Source organism: Ascaphus truei, chromosome 8 (assembly GCF_040206685.1).
Source record: "Ascaphus truei isolate aAscTru1 chromosome 8, aAscTru1.hap1, whole genome shotgun sequence".
In the NCBI taxonomy this organism is placed as follows: domain Eukaryota; kingdom Metazoa; phylum Chordata; class Amphibia; order Anura; family Ascaphidae; genus Ascaphus; species Ascaphus truei.
Window position 1 is genome coordinate 589,141 of NC_134490.1, and position 15,717 is coordinate 604,857.

General features: G+C 50.9%; 1 protein-coding gene across 1 annotated transcript in view; it reads right to left on the bottom strand.

Annotated features, from left to right (window-relative positions):
- Positions 1–7,206: 7,206 nt before the first annotated feature.
- Positions 7,207–15,717, bottom strand: part of LOC142501009 (bone morphogenetic protein 2-like) — a 30,581-nt gene continuing 22,070 nt past the window's right edge. The window contains exons 4-5 of the mRNA XM_075610249.1: positions 10,400–10,613; positions 7,207–7,644 (exon numbers count right to left, since the gene is read on the bottom strand). Coding sequence (XP_075466364.1) covers positions 7,208–7,644; positions 10,400–10,613 — 651 coding nt within the window. The 3' untranslated portion in view covers position 7,207. The remainder of the gene's footprint in view (positions 7,645–10,399; positions 10,614–15,717) is intronic.

Here is a 15,717-nt window from a genome sequence, read left to right on the forward strand (position 1 = left end):
ACACTGCCTGTAACCCCAAGATACCCCCTTATTACTGGGCCTAACACTGCCTGTAACCACAAGATACCCCCTTATTACTGGGCCTAACACTGCCTATAACAACACAAGATACCCCCTTATTACTGGGCCTAACACTGCCTGTAACCCCAAGATACCCCCTTATTACTGGGCCTAACACTGCCTATAACAACACAAGGTACCCCTTATTACAGGGCCTAACACTACCTGTAACCAAAAGATACCCCCTTATTACAGGGCCTAACACTACCTGTAACCACAAGATACCCCCTTATTACTGGGCCTAACACTGCCTGTAACCACAAGATACCACCTTATTACAGGGCCTAACACTACCTGTAACCACAAGATACCCCCTTTTTACAGGGCCTAACACTACCTATAACCACAAGATACCCCCTTATTACAGGGCCTAACACTGCCTGTAACCACAAGATACCCCCTTATTACAGGGCCTAACACTGCCTGTAACCACCAAGATACCCCCTTATTACAGGGCCTAACACTGCCTGTAACCACAAGATACCCCTTTATTACAGGGCCTAACACTGCCTGTATCCACAAGATACCCCCTTATTACTGGGCCTAACACTACCTGTAACCACAAGATACCCCCTTATTACAGGGCCTAACTCTGCCTGGAACCACACGATACCCCCTTATTACAGGGCCTAATACTACCTATAACCACGCAAGATACCCCCTTATTACAGGGCCTTATACTGCTTGTAACCAAACAAGATACCCCCTTATTACAGGGCCAACACTGCCTGTAACCACAAGATAACCCCTTATTACAGGGCCCAACACTGCCTGTAACCACAACATACCTCCTTATTATTGGGCCTAACACTGCCTATAACAACACAAGATACCCCCTTATTACAGGGCCTAACACTGCCTATAACAACACAAGATACCCTCTTATTACTGGGCCTAACACTGCCTGTAACCACAAGATATCCCCTTATTACAGGGCCTAACACTGCCTGTAACCACAAGATACCCCCTTATTACTGGGCCTAACACTGCCTGTAACCACAATATACCCCCTTATTACAGGGCCTAACACTACCTGTAACCACAAGATACCCCCTTATTACAGGGCCTAACACTGCCTGTAACCACAAGATACCACCTTATTACTGGGCCTAACACTACCTGTAACCACAAGATACCCCCTTATTACAGGGCCTAACACTACCTGTAACCACAAGATACCCCCTTATTACTGGGCCTAACACTACCTGTAACCACAAGATACCCCCTTATTACAGGGCCTAACACTGCCTATAACAACACAAGATACCCCCTTATTACTGGGCCTAACACTGCCTGTAACCACAAGATACCCCCTTATTACAGGGCCTAACACTGCCTGTAACCACAAGATACCCCCTTATTACTGGGCCTAACACTGCCTGTAACCACAATATACCCCCTTATTACAGGGCCTAACACTACCTGTAACCACAAGATACCCCCTTATTACAGGGCCTAACACTGCCTGTAACCACAAGATAGCCCTTTATTACAGGGCCTAACACTGCCTGTAACCACAAGATACCCCCTTATTACAGGGCCTAACACTGCCTGTAACCACAAGATATCCCCTTATTACAGGGCCTAACACTGCCTGTAACCACAAGATACCCCCTTATTACTGGGCCTAACACTGCCTGTAACCACAATATACCCCCTTATTACAGGGCCCAACACTGCCTGTAACCACAAGATACCCCCTTATTACAGGGCCTAACACTGCCTATAACAACACAAGATACCCCTTTATTACAGGGCCTTATACTGCTTGTAACCACACAAGATACCCCCTTATTACAGGGCCCAACACTGCCTGTAACCACAAGATACCCCCTTATTACAGGGCCTAACACTCCCTGTAACCACACAAGATACCCCCTTATTACTGGGCCGAACACTGCCTGTAACCACAATATACCCCCTTATTACAGGGCCTAACACTACCTGTAACCACAAGATACCCCCTTATTACAGGGCCTAACACTGCCTGTAACCACAAGATACCACCTTATTACTGGGCCTAACACTACCTGTAACCACAAGATACCCCCTTATTACAGGGCCTAACACTACCTGTAACCACAAGATACCCCCTTATTACTGGGCCTAACACTACCTGTAACCACAAGATACCCCCTTATTACAGGGCCTAACACTGCCTATAACAACACAAGATACCCCCTTATTACTGGGCCTAACACTGCCTGTAACCACAAGATACCCCCTTATTACAGGGCCTAACACTGCCTGTAACCACAAGATACCCCCTTATTACTGGGCCTAACACTGCCTGTAACCACAATATACCCCCTTATTACAGGGCCTAACACTACCTGTAACCACAAGATACCCCCTTATTACAGGGCCTAACACTGCCTGTAACCACAAGATAGCCCTTTATTACAGGGCCTAACACTGCCTGTAACCACAAGATACCCCCTTATTACAGGGCCTAACACTGCCTGTAACCACAAGGTACCCCCTTATTACAGGGCCTAACACTGCCTGTAACCACAAGATACCCCCTTATTACTGGGCCTAACACTGCCTGTAACCACAATATACCCCCTTATTACAGGGCCCAACACTGCCTGTAACCACAAGATACCCCCTTATTACAGGGCCTAACACTGCCTGTAACCACAAGATACCCCCTTATTACAGGGCCTAACACTGCCTATAACAACACAAGATACCCCTTTATTACAGGGCCGTATACTGCTTGTAACCACACAAGATACCCCCTTATTACAGGGCCCAACACTGCCTGTAACCACAAGATACCCCCTTATTACAGGGCCTAACACTCCCTGTAACCACACAAGATACCCCCTTATTACTGGGCCTAACTCTGACTGTAACCACAAGATACCCCCTTAATACAGGGCCTAACACTGCCTGTAACCACAAGATACCCCCTTATTACTGGGCCTAACACTGCCTGTAACCACAAGATACCCCCTTATTACTGGGCCTAACACTGCCTGTAACCACAAGATACCCCCTTATTACAGGGCCTAACACTACCTGTAACCACAAGATACCCCCTTATTACAGGGTGTGTTTATGTCACTCATTCCTATTCCGTAGGTTGTATTATTGCTTTGATACCTGCATGAGCATCAAAGTGATACAATGTACCACCAACTCGGTGAGTGAAGGAGCGGCTCGGTGAGTGAAGGAGCGTCTCAGTGAGTGAAGGAGCGGCTCGGTGAGTGAAGGAGCGTCTCGGTGAGTGAAGGAGCGGCTCGGTGAGTGAAGGAGCGGCTCGGTGAGTGAAGGAGCGTCTCAGTGAGTGAAGGAGCGGCTCGGTGAGTGAAGGAGCGGCTCGGTGAGTGGGAGCAGCTCGGTGAGTGAAGGAGGGGCCCACTGAGTGAAGGAGGGGCCCACTGAGTGAAGGAGGGGCCCACTGAGTGAGGAAACGGCTCGGTGAGTGAAGGAGCGGCTCGGTGAGTGAAGGAGTGTCTCAGTGAGTGAAGGAGCGGCTTGGTGAGTGAAGGAGCGGCTCGGTGAGTGAAGGAGCGGCTCGGTGAGTGAAGGAGCGTCTCGGTGAGTGGGAGCGGCTCGGTGAGTGAAGGAGGGGCCCACTGAGTGAAGGAGGGCCCCACTGAGTGAAGGAGGGGCCCACTGAGTAAAGAAACGGCTCGGTGAGTGAAGGAGCGGCTCAGTGAGTGATGGAGTGGCACGGTGAGTGAAGGAAATACTTAGTGAGTGAAGGAGCGGCTCGGTGAGTGAATGAGTGGCTCGGTGAGTGAAGGAGCGGCTCTGTGAGTGAAAGAAATACTTGGTGAGTGAAGGAGCGACTCTGAGTGAAGGAAATACTTGGTGAGTGAAGGAGTGGCTCGGTGAGTGAAGGAAATACTTGGTGAGTGAAGGAGTGGCTCGGTGAGTGAAGGAAATACTTGGTGAGTGAAGGAGCAGCTCGGTGAGTGAAGGAGCAGCTCGGTGAGTGAAGACACTGGCTGATAATGATACTGAGTGTGAAGCAGGGGAGCCTGGCTCCAATCCCCGGGGTCAGCTCCGTATGACCTTGGGCAAGTCACTTTATCTCCCTGTGCCTCAGGCACCAAAAACACATAGATTGTAAGCTCTGTGGGACAGGGACCTGCGCCTGTAACATTCCTACGTGCATCACGGTATACACAGTCAGTGCTATATAAGAAAAAACATTATACACCTAGTAGTCAGTGCACACACCTGGTGTCCACAAGCTAGAAATAGTGTAAATAGTTTAATTCATAAAGCAACATTACAGTTACATTATACACACAGTTACACTATACACACAGTTACATTACACACACAGTTACATTATACACAGAGTTACAGTAACATTATACACACAGTTACACTATACACACAGTTACACTATACACACAGTTACACTATACACACAGTTACATTATACACACAGTTACATTATACACACAGTTACACTATACACACAGTTACACTATACACACAGTTACACTATACACACAGTTACACTATACACACAGTTACACTATACACACAGTTACACTATACACACAGTTACATTATACACACAGTTACAGTTACAGTATACACACAGTTACATTATACACACAGTTACAGTTACAGTATACACACAGTTACAGTATACACACAGTTACAGTTACAGTATACACACAGTTACAGTATACACAGAGTTACAGTAACATTATACACACAGTTACAGTATACACAGTTACATTATACACACAGTTACAGTTACATTATACACACAGTTACAGTTACATTATACACACAGTTACAGTTACATTATACACACAGTTACAGTTGCATTATACACACAGTTGCATTATACACACAGTTGCATTATACACACAGTTGCATTATACACACAGTTGCATTATACACACAGTTGCATTATACACACAGTTGCATTATACACACAGTTGCATTATACACACAGTTGCATTATACACACAGTTGCATTATACACACAGTTGCATTATACACACAGTTGCATTATACACACAGTTGCATTATACACACAGTTGCATTATACACACAGTTGCATTATACACACAGTTGCATTATACACACAGTTGCATTATACACACAGTTACATTATACACACAGTTACATTATACACACAGTTACATTATACACAGTTGCATTATACACACAGTTGCATTATACACACAGTTACATTATACACACAGTTACATTATACACACAGTTACAGTTACATTATACACACAGTTACAGTTACAATACACACAGTTACATTATACACACAGTTACAGTTACATTATACACACAGTTACATTATACACACAGTTACATTATACACACAGTTACATTATACACACAGTTACAGTTACATTATACACACAGTTACAGTTACAATACACACAGTTACATTATACACACAGTTACAGTTACAATACACACAGTTACATTATACACACAGTTACATTATACACACAGTTACATTATACACACAGTTACATTATACACACAGTTACATTATACACAGTTGCATTATACACACAGTTACATTATACACACAGTTACAATATACACACAGTTACAATATACACACAGTTGCATTATACATTTGTATTACAAAAATACAGATCAATATAAAAATAAACAAAACACCGAGACCCTCACATCTCATCCGTAAGGAATGTTCCTTTTGTATTAACCCTTTCCCGACATTGCGGGACTGGCAGTGAAAGGGTTAAACCCGGCAATATCCATGCAACCTGTTTGGAAAGAGAAGGCTTGGGGGGCTGTAGCGCCCCATTTTCATGGCACTTTGGGCCAGGCCTGGAACTTCACTTCTGCTCCGAGAACAAGGTGTACACTTCCCAGAATTCCTTGGGGATGGTTTCAAACTGCTGACAGGGGCGGCTGCTTCAGCGCGCGGTCACTGCGACGTGCGGTAAATAAACATGTTCTGTTTGTAGCCACTGAATCATTATTATACTGAAGAGAACAAATGATATTAATTTAACGAGGTCACATTAAAGATGGTTGCCTCCATAAATACCAATCTTTCAGCTCTACCTATAAAAGAATATTCCTGAAGAAGCTCATGTGAAGAAGGTATTGAAGCGAGGTACGAAGGCGCTTCCCCCGCAATGTTATACGGTTAAACCATGTCACTGAAAGGCGAAGTAGAATAAATACAGGAATCCCCCATAATCCCCCGGGCCTTTTACAGGTGATCCAGTTTGCCCAGGCTAAAGACATTGAAATGGCCATACAGGCTCATTCTGTCCCTGCAACACCGCCCCCTGCAGGGCATGGGATTCAACAATAAAAAAAGAAGACTTTAGATTTACAATGTTACAATGTATATCGGGGTTTTCAAACCTCATGTGTCGCATATGTGATGTGAGATATCGGGTGAGGATTGTAAAGCTCTGTACATGTGAAGAAGAGACCTGCGAGGTTTGGGAGGCTCTCTACACGTGAAGAAGAGACCTGTGAGGTTTGGGAGGCTCTGTACATGTGAAAAAGAGACCTGTGAGGTTTGGGAGGCTCTGTACACGTGAAGAAGAGACCTGTGAGGTTTGGGTGGGAGGCTCTCTACACGTGAAGAAGAGACCTGTGAGGTTTGGAAAGCTCTGTATATGGGAAGAATAGACCTGTGAGGTTTGGGAGGCTCTGTACATGTGGAAGAAGAGACCTGTGAGGTTTGGGAGGCTCTGTACATGTGAAGAAGAGACCTGTGAGGTTTGGGAGGCTCTGTACATGTGAAGAAGAGACCTGTGAGGTTTGGGAGGCTCTGTACATGTGAAGAAGAGACCGGTGAGATTTGGAAAGCTCTGTACATGTGAAGAAGAGACCTGTGAGGTTTGGGAGGCTCTGTACATGTGAAGAAGAGACCTGTGAGGTTTGGGAAGCTCTGTACACGTGAAGAAGAGACCTGTGAGGTTTGGGAGGCTCTGTACATGAGAAGAAGAGACCTGTGAAGTTTAGAAGTCTTTGTACAATAGAATTTCATTTTGAGAGTGACACTGCCTGTAACTCAACGTCTAAGTATCCAGGTTAGCTCATAGTAATGATCATTAGACTGTGGTCCGTGCCTCTAGTGAGGTTGCTCCTATGGGGTAAAGAGGCAGGTGTTGTCCTAAAATGGGGGGAGTCATCCCATTAAGGGGGATGCTCAATGACACCCACAGCTGACAGCCACCATGTCCTCGTACTGTTTAAGGACCACATTTTCCTCATCATCAAAGTACAGCAGGTTGATTGAGTTCAACTTGTTAGGGACGCAGCATGGGGTGGCGATGTCCTTGTTGAGTTTCAGCGCATGGACGATCGATTGCACTGTGGCATGGTTGGTGGCACCCAGTCCCTGCCCCAGGGGGAAGAGGCAGTTGCCCTTGCAGTGGAAGGCGTTATAGCCCTTGGGGGAGATGATCCATCCTGCCCACCCTATCTCCTCAAAGTCCACGTAAAGGGGGTGGCGCTGGCATGGGAGGACACCGTCCACGTAGACCTCACGGATCCTTCGACTCTTGGTCATGTCTACGACCAGTGGAAACTTGTGGGGGGCAGGCAGGAGAAAAGAAGAGGTCTCAAGCAGAGGGAGGAGTAAGCCTGGAGGAATGGGGAGAAGAGAAGAAGGTGTCAATGATTGTTCTATTATATTCCTAAACTGTACAGTGAGGTGGGATATCGCCTCGCGATGACCCTACAAAGGGATACAATGGATGTGCCCATCACCGTACTTGTCCATATCTGATCTGGCTGAGGGAGAGTTCACGAATACCCCTCGTGCCAGGGCACTTTCGCCGTGGTACAGTTATAGGATGCGTTTCATCTATATGTGGATATTTCCAGTGACCAGAGACGTAGGGAGACAGTGGGAGGGAACCCGCAGCCCTTACCCGCCCTCTCTTGGCTTAAAGTCTGGCTGAGTTATGTATCAAAATGGTCTTTCTTCCCATGAGATTGAGCATCAATGCCATGTTGCTTCTCAAAGTATGAAGGTGCGTTACACGGAAAATGCCACACGTGGTATTGGGATTAGTGGCACGATATCATATTGAGGTTTATCAAAGTTTGCATTTCTGTCCATCACAGTTTAACGTAGTGATGAGGTAACCGCCATGTGATGTCACGCTCTGCGCCGGCGTCCAACAGAAGAAACGCAGTTAGCAACTTTCTTATGTTGAACACAGGAGAACTTTTTTTTTGGAGATCATCAGGAAGCAAATCCTGCCACTTTCATACTCCGTGTGCACAGTACCAGTAATATATGAGTTACACACCCATCCTTAATCACCTTAAGACAATATTCATCACTCAATAATACCATTGTATTGGGCGTTCCCCTGCTCTGCACTCACACATACGCACCTCAAGCAAAGACACGCAGGGCACAGAGACACAGGGCACAGAGACACAGGGCACAGAGACACAGGGCACAGAGACACAGGGCACAGACACACAGGGCACAGACACACAGGGCACAGAGACACAGGGCACAGAGACACAGGGCACAGAGACACAGGGCACAGAGACACAGGGCACAGACACACAGGGCACAGAGACACAGGGCACAGAGTCACAGGGCACAGACACAGGGCACAGACACACAGGGCACAGAGACACAGGGCACAGACACACAGGGCACAGACACACAGGGCATAGACAAACAGGACATACAGACACACAGGGCACAGACACACATGGCACAGACACACAGGGCACAGACACACAGGGCACAGACACACAGGGCACAGACACACAGGGCACAGAGACACAGGGCACAGAGACACGGAACAGAGACACAGGGCACAGACACAGGGCACAGAGACACAGGGCACAGAGACACAGGGCACAGACACACAGGGCAAAGACACACAGGGCACAGAGACACAGGGCACAGAGACACAGGGCATAGAGACACAGGGCACAGACACACAGGGCACAGACACACAGGGCACAGACACACAGGGCATACTGACACACAAGGCATACTGACACACAAGGCACAGACACAGGGCACAGACACACAGGGCACAGAGACACAGGGCACAGAGACACAGGGCACAGAGACACAGGGCACAGACACACAGGGCACAGACACACAGGGCACAGACACACAGGGCACAGACACACAGGGCACAGACACACAGGGCATACAGACACACAGGGCGCACAGACACACAGGGCACAGACACACAGGGTACAGACACACAGGGCACAGACACACAGGGCACAGACACACAGGGCACAGACACACAGGGCATACAGACACACAGGGCACAGACACACAGGGCATACAGACACACAGGGCATACAGACACACAGGGCATACAGACACACAGGGCATACAGACACACAGGGCATACAGACACACAGGGCATACAGACACATTGGGCATACAGACACACAGGGCATACAGACACACAGGGCATACAGACACACAGGGCATACAGACACACAGGGCACAGACACACAGGGCATACAGACACAGGGCATACAGAGACACAGGGCATACAGAGACACAGGGCATACAGAGACACAGGGCACAGAGACACAGGGCATAGACACACAGGGCACAGACACACAGGGCACAGACACACAGGGCACAGACACACAGGGCACAGACACACAGGGCACAGACGCACAGGGCACAGACACACAGCAGGGCACAGACACACAGGGCATACAGACACACAGGGCACAGACACACAGGGCACAGACACACAGGGCATAGACACACAGGGCATAGACACACAGGGCACAGACACACAGGGCCAGAGGGTATAGACACACAGGGCATACAGACACACAGGGCACAGACACACAGGGCACAGACACACAGGGCACAGACACACAGGGCACAGACACACAGGGCATAGACACACAGGGCATAGACACACAGGGCACAGACACACAGGGCCAGAGGGTATAGACACACAGGGCAAACAGACACACAGGGCATACAGACACACACACACACAGGGCACAGACACACAGGGCATAGACACACAGGGCATACAGACACACAGGGCACAGAGACACAGGGCACAGGCACACAGGGCACAGACACACAGAGCACAGACACACAGGGCACAGACACACAGGGCACAGACACACAGGGCACAGACACACAGGGCAAGACACACAGGGCACAGAGACACAGGGCACAGTGACACAGGGCACAGAGACACAGGGCACAGACACAGGGCACAGACACACAGGGCACAGACACACAGGGCACAGACACACAGGGCACAGACACACAGGGCACAGACACACAGGGCACAGACACACAGGGCACAGACACACACAGCACAGACACACACACACACACACATTTACATCATCCCTGCAGTCTCACCTGTGTCCTCCACGGCAGGGGAGTGCATTGTGCTGCTGGACACCCCTCTCCGTCCATCATCGTTGAAGAGTACAAGATAGGACCTCTTGCCACCCGGCCGGTGCTGACTCTTGGTGAGACCTAGGAGATCCGTCTCCAGGAAGTTCCCCGAGGGCAGCGTGGAAGTGATGAGGAAGCCATGATTTGTGCCGTTATCAACAATCCACCTGGAGACCTGGGAAAGCAAAAGGTAGATCCCCTGACCATGTATGTATATCTCTATTCATAGGTAAGTGCAACAAATAGGAAATCCCTGCCCCGGAGAGCTTACAATCTAAGTGGTATGATGCGAGAGTTACAGAGACAGCAGGTGAGGGAATAAGTGCAGTAGATGGCAGGGCCTGGCCTTGATGGTGGGTAAGTCCAGTATATGGCAGTGCTTGGCCACGATGGTTGGTAGGAGTGGCTGTGGGCGTGGGACAGTTCAGGCTAATAAAATACTTCATGTAAGAGGGGAGTTTTAAGTTTTGACTTAAAGGGGAGGAGAGAAGGTGCTGGGTGTATGCGGAGTGTGAGGGAGTCCCATAGGTAAGGGGAGGAGAGAAGGTGCTGGGTGTATGCGGAGTGTGAGGGAGTCCCATAGGTAAGGGGAGGAGAGAAGGTGCTGGGTGTATGCTGAGTGTGAGGGAGTCCCACAGGTAAGGGGAGAAGGTCCTGGGTGTATGCTGAGTGTGAGGGAGTCCCATAGGTAAGGGGAGGAGAGAAGGTGCTGGGGTATACTGAGTGTGAGGGAGTCCCACAGGTAAGGGGAGAAGGTGCTGGGTGTATGCTGAGTGTGAGGGAGTCCCATAGGTAAGGGGAGGAGAGAAGGTGCTGGGGTATACTGAGTGTGAGGGAGTCCCACAGGTAAGGGGAGGAGAGAAGGTGCTGGGTGTATGCGGAGTGTGAGAGAGTCCCACAGGTAAGGGGAGGAGAAAAGGTGCTGGGTGTATGCGGAGTGTGAGGGAGTCCCACAGGTAAGGGGAGGAGAGAAGGTGCTGGGTGTATACTGAGTGTGAGGGAGTCCCACAGGTAAGGGGAGGAGAGAAGGTGCTGGGTGTATGCGGAGTGTGAGGGAGTCCCAGAGGTAAGGGGAGGAGAGAAGGTGCTGGGTGTATGCTGAGTGTGAGGGAGTCGCACAGGTAAGTGGGAGGAGAGAAGGTGCTGGGTGTATGCTGAGTGTGAGGGAGTCCCACAGGTAAGGGGAGGAGAGAAGGTGCTGGGGGTATACTGAGTGTGAGGGAGTCCCACAGGTAAGGGGAGGAGAGAAGGTGCTGGGTGTATGCAGAGTGTGAGGGAGTCCCACAGGTAAGAGGAGAAGAGAAGGTGCTGGGTGTATGCGGAGTGTGAGGGAGTCCCATAGGTAAGGGGAGGAGAGAAGGTGCTGGGTGTATGCTGAGTGTGAGGGTGTCCCACAGGTAAGGGGAGGAGAGAAGGTGCTGGGTTTATGCGGAGTGTGAGGGAGTCCCACAGGTAAGGGGAGGAGAGAAGGTGCTGGGTGTATGCTGAGTGTGAGGGAGTCCCACAGGTAAGGGGAGGAGAGAAGGTGCTGGGTGTATGCGGAGTGTGAGGGAGTCCCATAGGTAAGGGGAGGAGAGAAGGTGCTGGGTGTATGCGGAGTGTGAGGGAGTCCCATAGGTAAGGGGAGAAGAGAAGGTGCTGGGTGTATACTGCGTGTGAGGGAGTCCCACAGGTAAGGGGAGGAGAGAAGGTGCTGGGTGTATACTGAGTGTGAGGGAGTCCCACAGGTAAGGGGAGGAGAGAAGGTGCTGGGTGTATGCGGAGTGTGAGGGAGTCCCATAGGTAAGGGGAGGAGAGAAGGTGCTGGGTGTATACTGAGTGTGAGGGAGTCCCATAGGTAAGGGGAGGAGAGAAGATGCTGTTTTTTTTTACTGAGTGTGAGGGAGTCTCACAGGTAAGGGGAGGAGAGAAGGTGCTGGGTGTATGCTGAGTGTGAGGGAGTCCCACAGGTAAGGGGAGGAGAGAGGGTGCTGGGTGTGAGGGAGTCCCACAGGTAAGGGGAGGAGAGAAGGTGCTGGGTGTATACTGCGTGTGAGGGAGTCCCACAGGTAAGGGGAGGAGAGAAGGTGCTGGGTGTATACTGCATGTGAGGGAGTCCCACAGGTAAGGGGAGGAGAGAAGGTGCTGGGTGTATACTGAGTGTGAGGGAGTCCCACAGGTAAGGGGAGGAGAAAAGGTGCTGGGTGTATGCGGAGTGTGAGAGAGTCCCACAGGTAAGGGGAGGAGAAAAGGTGCTGGGTGTATGCGGAGTGTGAGGGAGTCCCACAGGTAAGGGGAGGAGAGAAGGTGCTGGGTGTATACTGAGTGTGAGGGAGTCCCACAGGTAAGGGGAGGAGAGAAGGTGCTGGGTGTATGCGGAGTGTGAGGGAGTCCCATAGGTAAGGGGAGGAAAGAAGGTGCTGGGTGTATACTGAGTGTGAGGGAGTCCCACAGGTAAGGGGAGGAGAGAAGGTGCTGGGTGTATGCGGAGTGTGAGGGAGTCCCATAGGTAAGGGGAGGAGAGAAGGTGCTGGGTGTATACTGAGTGTGAGGGAGTCCCATAGGTAAGGGGAGGAGAGAAGATGCTGTTTTTTTTTTTACTGAGTGTGAGGGAGTCTCACAGGTAAGGGGAGGAGAGAAGGTGCTGGGTGTATGCTGAGTGTGAGGGAGTCCCACAGGTAAGGGGAGGAGAGAGGGTGCTGGGTGTGAGGGAGTCCCACAGGTAAGGGGAGGAGAGAAGGTGCTGGGTGTATACTGCTTGTGAGGGAGTCCCACAGGTAAGGGGAGGAGAGAAGGTGCTGGGTGTATACTGCGTGTGAGGGAGTCCCACAGGTAAGGGGAGGAGAGAAGGTGCTGGGTGTATACTGAGTGTGAGGGAGTCCCACAGGTAAGGGGAGGAGAAAAGGTGCTGGGTGTATGCGGAGTGTGAGAGAGTCCCACAGGTAAGGGGAGGAGAAAAGGTGCTGGGTGTATGCGGAGTGTGAGGGAGTCCCATAGGTAAGGGGAGGAGAGAAGGTGCTGGGTGTATACTGAGTGTGAGGGAGTCCCACAGGTAAGGGGAGGAGAGAAGGGTCTGGGTGTATGCGGAGTGTGAGGGAGTCCCACAGGTAAGGGGAGGAGAGAAGGTGCTGGGTGTATGCTGAGTGTGAGGGAGTCGCACAGGTAAGTGGGAGGAGAGAAGGTGCTGGGTGTATGCTGAGTGTGAGGGAGTCCCACAGGTAAGGGGAGGAGAGAAGGTGCTGGGTGTATGCAGAGTGTGAGGGAGTCCCACAGGTAAGGGGAGGAGAGAAGGTGCTGGGTGTATGCGGAGTGTGAGAGAGTCCCACAGGTAAGGGGAGGAGAAAAGGTGCTGGGTGTATGCGGAGTGTGAGGGAGTCCCACAGGTAAGGGGAGGAGAGAAGGTGCTGGGTGTATACTGAGTGTGAGGGAGTCCCACAGGTAAGGGGAGGAGAGAAGGTGCTGGGTGTATGCGGAGTGTGAGGGAGTCCCATAGGTAAGGGGAGGAGAGAAGGTGCTGGGTGTATACTGAGTGTGAGGGAGTCCCACAGGTAAGGGGAGGAGAGAAGGGTCTGGGTGTATGCGGAGTGTGAGGGAGAACCAGAGGTAAGGGGAGGAGAGAAGGTGCTGGGTGTATGCTGAGTGTGAGGGAGTCCCAGAGGTAAGGGGAGGAGAGAAGGTGCTGGGTGTATGCTGAGTGTGAGGGAGTCGCACAGGTAAGTGGGAGGAGAGAAGGTGCTGGGTGTATGCTGAGTGTGAGGGAGTCCCACAGGTAAGGGGAGGAGAGAAGGTGCTGGGGGTACAGTATACTGAGTGTGAGGGAGTCCCACAGGTAAGGGGAGGAGAGAAGGTGCTGGGTGTATGCAGAGTGTGAGGGAGTCCCACAGGTAAGAGGAGAAGAGAAGGTGCTGGGTGTATGCGGAGTGTGAGGGAGTCCCATAGGTAAGGGGAGGAGAGAAGGTGCTGGGTGTATGCTGAGTGTGAGGGTGTCCCACAGGTAAGTGGAGGAGAGAAGGTGCTGGGTTTATGCGGAGTGTGAGGGAGTCCCACAGGTAAGGGGAGGAGAGAAGGTGCTGGGTGTATGCTGAGTGTGAGGGAGTCCCACAGGTAAGGGGAGGAGAGAAGGTGCTGGGTGTATGCGGAGTGTGAGGGAGTCCCATAGGTAAGGGGAGGAGAGAAGGTGATGGGTGTATGCGGAGTGTGAGGGAGTCCCATAGGTAAGGGGAGAAGAGAAGGTGCTGGGTGTATACTGCGTGTGAGGGAGTCCCACAGGTAAGGGGAGGAGAGAAGGTGCTGGGTGTATACTGAGTGTGAGGGAGTCCCACAGGTAAGGGGAGGAGAGAAGGTGCTGGGTGTATGCGGAGTGTGAGGGAGTCCCATAGGTAAGGGGAGGAGAGAAGGTGCTGGGTGTATACTGAGTGTGAGGGAGTCCCATAGGTAAGGGGAGGAGAGAAGATGCTGTTTTTTTTTTACTGAGTGTGAGGGAGTCTCACAGGTAAGGGGAGGAGAGAAGGTGCTGGGTGTATGCTGAGTGTGAGGGAGTCCCACAGGTAAGGGGAGGAGAGAGGGTGCTGGGTGTGAGGGAGTCCCACAGGTAAGGGGAGGAGAGAAGGTGCTGGGTGTATACTGCGTGTGAGGGAGTCCCACAGGTAAGGGGAGGATGGAAGGTGCTGGGTGTATACTGCGTGTGAGGGAGTCCCACAGGTAAGGGGAGGAGAGAAGGTGCTGGGTGTATACTGAGTGTGAGGGAGTCCCACAGGTAAGGGGAGGAGAAAAGGTGCTGGGTGTATGCTGAGTGTGAGGGAGTCCCACAGGTAAGGGGAGGAGAGAAGGTGCTGGGTGTATGCTGAGTGTGAGGGAGTCCCACAGGTAAGGGGAGGAGAGAGGGAGCTGGGTGTATACTGAGTGTGAGGGAGTCCCACAGGTAAGGGGAGGAGAGAGGGAGCTGGGTGTATACTGCGTGTGAGGGAGTCCCATAGGTAAGGGGAGAAGAGAAGGTGCTGGGTGTATACTGCGTGTGAGGGAGTCCCACAGGTAAGGGGAGGATGGAAGGTGCTGGGTGTATACTGCGTGTGAGGGAGTCCCACAGGTAAGGGGAGGAGAGAAGGTGCTGGGTGTATACTGAGTGTGAGGGAATCCCACAGGTAAGGGGAGGAGAGAAGGTGCTGGGTGTATGCTGAGTGTGAGGGAGTCCCACAGGTAAGGGGAGGAGAAAAGGTGCTGGGTGTATGCTGAGTGTGAGGGAGTCCCACAGGTAAGGGGAGGAGAGAAGGTGCTGGGTGTATGCTGAGTGTGAGGGAGTC